Here is a 6432-nt window from a genome sequence, read left to right as displayed (position 1 = left end):
TAAATGAGAACTACAATCCAGATAAATCTGTGCTCTCCCAGAAGGCGATGAATGCCAGGGAGGAAAATAGAACCAGGGATGGAGGGGGGAGGAGGGGACAGCTTTAAGTGGGGAATCAGGGGAGGCCCACGGAGATGGCGAGCAAAGGCCTGGGGGAGCTCAGGGAGAGAGCATTGGTGATATCAGGGAAGAGCTTTTCAGGCAGGGGAGCCGCCTGTGCAAAGGCCCTGGGGCAGGGAAGGCATGGCATGTTTGAGGGATGAGACTTCCGTCTACTATGTGATAGAAGGGAGTGAGGGATGGAGCTGCAGAGGCAGGTGGGGCCTCATTCCAGTCTGAGGAGGGGCTGAGGCTTGTCCTGGGGTTGCCCTGGGGAGCCTTGGAAAGCTCGGGGCAGGCCAGGGGCAGCTCTGGGCCATGCAGAGGATGGACGGAGGTCGGGAGGAGGCGGAGGCGAGGGTGCAGGGAAAATGGTGTTGTTCCGGGTGTGGGATACTCGGATCGTCACCTTGTGTGTTGCTGGTTTGCCCCTGAGCTTGTCACCAAACAGTGTGTTTTGACCCTGTCCAGCTGCAATGCTATATTCGCTCACTAGGCCACCATAACAAAGGACCCCACCCGAGCCCCTCAAAAGGCAGGAATGGGTTTGTGTCACGTTGTGGTCGCCAGGAGACCAGGCGTGGGCAGGGTCGGCTGGTCCTGGGAGAATCTGTCCCCTGCCCCTCCCCTCACTTCTGGTGGTTTCCTGGCAACCTGCCCAGTTCCTGCGCCTGTAGGACTGTCACCTGATCTGCCTCTGTGTTCACATGGCACTCTCCCCGTGCACACAGGTGCAACTTCCGCCTGGTGTGAGGACGCCCACCCCGTCCCACTGGATTAGGGGCCCAGTGCGACCTCGTCTTAGCTGTGGTGATGCCACCTGCCATGACCCCACACCCAGATGCGGCCACATTCTAAGGGGCCCTGGGGTTAGGGCTTCAGCATACCTTTGGGGGGAGGGCATGCTTCCTCCCATAGCAAGCACATAGAGGTTGACCTCCGCCATGTTCCGGCGGCAGCCTGAGGTTCTGTGGTTTCGGTGGCCTGTTGTTTTTTACACCAAGAAAAGACCCTGATTTCCAGGGCAGGACGGGGCAGGGTAGGGTCGGGTCAGGCCGGCCTCGCTCTCCTCTGGTCCCTGGCGCTGCGGGAGGCCCCAGGAGCCGCGGTTGGTGGCTCCAGTGCCCAACTGGGAGGGCTGTGGACCGAGAGCCAGCTTGGCCGCCTCCCCGGGCCCATTGACACAGGTCCCCGGCCTCCCCTGCCGCGTTTCCCAATCGCGGTTGCACAACTCCCGCCTGCCCGTCTCCGCTCTCCTCCCTGGGCAGCTGGCAAATAGATTCAGATGGTGGGGGCCTGGGCCGCCTGCCTGGCCCCTCAGGTTCCGCCTGACCTCCTGACACATGTCACCTCAAATAACCCTCCCGGCCCAACGAATGGCACGCAGCGACAGGTGAATAGGCCAAAGGTCGTCCTGGGAAAACCAAGTCTCCTAACCCCCCACCTCCACCCCACCCCAACCCTGCTACCTGAATTTCGCACCATTAAGCTTCCTGCTTCTCCTTGTAGAAATACTTCAGATAACTTAGAAAAGATGCACATATTTTTCCCATGATGACTGGCATTCTCTAGCCAAGGGCTGGTGCTCAGCTGAGTTGGTGATTCAAATGTTAAGATGTTTCTCCACCAATTTAAAATGTCCCCCACAGCCTCGCTCCAGGTGGGCCCCGCCCCCTGACCTTCCTCCCAAGACACCTGAGATTCCCAACCAACAGGTGAAAACCATCTGGCATGTCAGCCCCACTTCGGGTCCCAGGCGGCGCAGGGTTAGTCAGCTCATCACCCAGTTCCCGGGGGCTTTGCTCCCCGCTTTTCCCACCAAACGATGCATTTTGGCCATCATTGTGTTTTAGTCCCCGTAGGCGAACTCCAGTCCGTTTTTGTGGCTGTGTAAGTTTTCATTGTTTATAAATATACTAGAGGCCCGGTGCATGAAATTCGTGCATGGTTAAGGTCCCTTGGCCTGGCCGGCGATCAGGGCTGATCTGTGGGGGCGACTGGCGGGGCAGTCGAGGGCCCCCAGTGGCACCCGCCTTGGCTGGCCTGGAGCATGTGGGCTGGGGGCAGCTTCTGCGTTGAGCATCTGCCCCCTGGTGGTGAGTGTATGTCATAGCGACTGGTCGTTTCACTGGTCGGTCAATTTGCCTATTAGGATTTTATTATATAGGATATTTTTTAACTCTCACCTGAGAATATGTGTTTACTGATTTTTAGAGAGAGAGAGAGAGAGGGAGAGAGAAATAGCCATGTGCGGGAGAAACATTGGTTAGCTGCCTCCCATACCTGCTCTGCCTGGGGATTGAACCGGCAACCTTTTGGTGTATGGGATGATGCTCCAACCAACTGAGCCACTGGGCCAGGGCAGCTTTCACTGTTTAGATGAACTATGAGTCTTTTTTCCAAACCCTGTTCCTGGGGGGTAGACCCTTGAGGTGATTACCTCCCACTGCTATTGGACAACCAAAAAGAATGCCTGAATATCCTTGTCCCTCGTCTTCCTGCTCATGTGTGAACAGGCCTGTAGGCTCAGTTCTTAGAGGAGATGGGGGGGACCCAGGGAGAGGTACAGGCTTTGTTTTTATCCTGTTTACATGTTTACCAGCCTTAGTGAGATGTGATTAACCTACCCAGCCGTTCACCTAGTTCAGTGGTCGGCAAACTGCGGCTCGAGAGCCACCTGCGGCTCTTTGGCCCCTTGAGTGTGGCTCTTCCACAAAATACCACGGGCGGGCGCGCAAGTACAGTGCGATTGAAACTTCGTGGCCCATGCGCAGAAGTCGGTATTTTGTGGAAGAGCCACACTGAAGGGGCCAAAGAGCCGCATGTGGCTCGTGAGCCACAGTTTACCGACCACTGACCTAGTTCAAGGGCACAAGCCCATGGCTTTCAGTGTGTTCGCAGAGGTGTGCGTCCATCACCACCGGCGATGTGAGACATTTTCCGTGGCCCAAGGAGGTAATTTGCGCCCTTTGCCGTCACTCTCCCATTTCCTCCTCTAGCCCCTGGCAGCCACTCACCGGCTTCCCGTCTGCGGATTTGCCCATCCTGGGCCGGTCCTGTCAGTGGGATCATAGAGGCCCCTGTGGCTGGCTTGTCACTCAGCAGGAGTGTCCCTGTGCACCCATGAGGTAGCCTGTATCAGCGTCGCTCCTTTTAATTGCTGAATATTTTTGATTATCTTTTTATTATGGGAAATTTCAAACACGTGTGCAAGTAGAGCAGAGGGTAATGACCCCTGGGCACCTGGCATCAGGACCAACAAGTACCCACTTGTGGTTTTTGGGTTTCTCCTTTGACACCCCGCCCCCCCCCACCCCATTAATTTTAATTGTAGAGAATCAACCTCATCGCCGGCCAGTAGGTGGCGCTAGTTCCCACTCCCTGTGCCTGCTCCCTCGCACAACCTTTGTGAGTTTGTTGGTAGATTTTGTGTTTCACTTTAAGGAGTGGAGCCAGCGGGTCACCTTTTCATAGACTGTCCTTTTGACAAAAGGAGACAGAGTTCCAGGGAGGTGGGGCATCTGCCCGGGACTCACCCCATTGTGGCTGCAAGGACAGCCCCGGGTCCTTCCCAGAGAGGCAGGTGGGTACCTCTGGGTCGCCCTTGGGACGCCCAGGGCAGCCTGCTGTAGGTGTGCTATGTGGTCGACTCAAATGCCGGCCGCAGCTTTGCTGTGGGAAGCCAGAGGGTTCTGAAATGCTGGCCAAATCCACATAAAATTCTGAACGAAAGCAACAACAGTCTTTCCTCCGATTACACAGTGCCTCCCCCCTCCTAGAAAATTCACTGTGCATTCAAACCAGACGCTTATGTGTTTATACGTAAAACAGGAGGGATTCTTGTCAGATCACTGCAGACCATTGCTTCACAGATGTGACTGCCCAATGGGGCATTTAGGAGTCACACGGGATGTGGGCAATTTTTTTTTTAATATGTTCTTATTGATTTCAGACAGGAAGGGAGAAAGAGAGATAGAAACATGAATGATGAGAGAGAATCATGGATCAGCTGCCTCCTGCACATCCCCTACTGGGGATCGAGCCCGCAACCTGGTCATGTGCCCTTGACCGGAGTCAAACCTGGGACCCTTCGGTCTGCCGGGCCAATGCTCTATCCACTCAGCCAAACCGGCTGGGGCTGATGTGGGCGATTCTTTGCAGTACAGAGGGGCGTCTGCCTTGTCCCCACCTGCCCACACCCTGGGACACCCAGAAACACTCCACTCCTTGCCTCAATGGCCCCCAACTTTACATCAGCCAAGTCCTACTCATTCCTGAGATGTACACTAGGGGGAAGCATTGCCCACTTTAAATTTTTTAAAATTGGTTTGAGAAACATTGATGTAGAGGGAAACATCTATCAGTTGCCTCCAGCACGTGATCCAACCAGGGATCGAACCCAAAACCTTGGCATGTGCCCTCGCCGGGAATTGAACCGCCACCTTTCAGTGCACGGGACGATGCTCCAACCAACTGAGCCGCACCGGCCGGGGCAGCATTGCCCGCTTTTGGAGCTCTGCACAGACTGGCAAATACAGACGCTCTTAGACTCACACTGCGGTGGCCTCCCAATAAACCCATGGGAAGTTGAAAATGTCATAAATCGAAAATACATCTAACACACCGACTGAACATCACAGCTTAGCCTTGCCAACCCACAGCTGGGCAAACCACCTCACACAAAGCTTTTTTTTTTTTTTTTTTTTTATTGGTTTCAGAGAAGAAGGAAGAGGGAGAAACATCCATGATGAGAGAGAATCATTGATTGGCTGCCTCCTGCACGCCCCCTACGGGGGATCGAGCCCGAAACCCGGGCATGTGCCCTGACCGGAATCGAACCTGGAACCCTTCAGTCCTCAGGCCGACGCTCTATGTGTTAGCCAAACCGGCCAGGGCTGGCACAAAGCTTTTATGCTAAAGTGTCAAATACCTCCTGGAACTTACGTGATTATTTCTGTGGCAACGATGTTGAGTTTCGTCTCGAGTGATTGCCACCCTAACATACCCCTGTGCGTTAGAACCCGTACTCCTGGTGCATTATAACCAGTACTCCTGTGCGTTATAACCAGCACTCCTGGTGCATTATAACCAGTACTCCTGTGCGTTATAACCAGCACTCCTGGTGCGTTATAACCAGCACTTTCTGTGGCAACGATGTTGAGTTTCGTCTCGAGTGATTGCCACCCTAACATACCCCTGTGCGTTAGAACCAGTACTCCTGGTGCGTTATAACCAGTACTCCTGTGCGTTATAACCAGCACTCCTGGTGCATTATAACCAGTACTCCTGATGGGTTATAACCAGTACTCCTGGTGCATTAGAACCAATACTCCTGGTGCGTTATAACCAGCACTCCTGTGTGTTATAACCAGCACTCCTGGTGTGTTTGTGGTCATTCACCGAGGGGTGAACGTTTTGAGTTGCACGGTCCATGCCACTGAGGTCAGCTCTCCTCCCGTGAACCAGTGCCCTTTGGTGGTCTGTTGGGTTTTAGCATTTTTGTGCTTTTGTTGATGGTGGTGAGTGTGTCTGTAACGCCTTCCAGGAGTAGTGCCGGAGCGCTGGCCGCATTCCTGAGCACGCGGCTGGATGCGCCGTGCGGAGAGAGAATCTGTGTTAGATGAGCTTCCCTCGGGCGCGGTGACAGTGCTGCTGGCTGGGAGCTCAGTGTATGAAGTGACAATACACAGGGCGGGGCAAACGCAGCTTGACAGCTGTGAGCACGGGCGCACCGAGTTTGTTCTTGCGTCATCACTTATTAATTAGTGTGTCATTTTCCAGGGGAACAGCTGTAAACCTACTTTTGACCTACCCTGTGTATGAATAAGATGTTTTTATTTTTTAAATATATTTTTATTGACTTCAGAGAGGAAGGGAGAGGGAGAGAGAGAGAAAAACATCAATGATGAGAATCGTTGATCAGCTGCCTCCTGCACGTCCCCTACTGGGGATCCAGCCCGCACCTGGGCATGTGCCCTGAATGGGAATCGAACAGGTGACCTTTGCTTCCTAGGTGGACGCTCAACCACTGCACCACGCCGGCGGGCGGGCAGGGTTTTGAAGCTCCGTGTCTAAGGGGTAGCTAATCTGGAGCCGCGGTGACCTCTCTCTCTGCCCCCTAGCCATGCTGCGGATGGTCTCAGCCGTGCTCCAGTTTGGCAACATCGTCCTGAAACGAGAACGGAACAACGACCAGGCCTCCATGCCTGACAACACAGGTGACGCCCCCTGCCTGCTGCCCACCCACAGAGCACCCCTGCCAAGCGGGCGCTCTCAGATCCCACCCTTGGCTGAGTCTTTTCCAAAATAGCATTTCCCACCGTCTTCCTGGTT

The 6432-nt window shown here is 54.4% G+C and overlaps 1 protein-coding gene across 1 annotated transcript in view; it reads left to right on the top strand.

Annotated features, from left to right (window-relative positions):
- Positions 1–6432, top strand: part of MYH14 (myosin, heavy chain 14, non-muscle) — a 76732-nt gene that overhangs the window by 17904 nt on the left and 52396 nt on the right. The window contains exon 10 of the mRNA XM_015564002.1: positions 6222–6317. Within this exon, the coding sequence (XP_015419488.1) occupies positions 6222–6317 (96 nt within the window). The remainder of the gene's footprint in view (positions 1–6221; positions 6318–6432) is intronic.

This window comes from Myotis davidii, unplaced genomic scaffold (assembly GCF_000327345.1).
Source record: "Myotis davidii unplaced genomic scaffold, ASM32734v1 scaffold358, whole genome shotgun sequence".
Taxonomy (NCBI): Eukaryota; Metazoa; Chordata; class Mammalia; order Chiroptera; family Vespertilionidae; genus Myotis; species Myotis davidii.
This window is presented reverse-complemented; position numbering and strand designations above follow the sequence as displayed.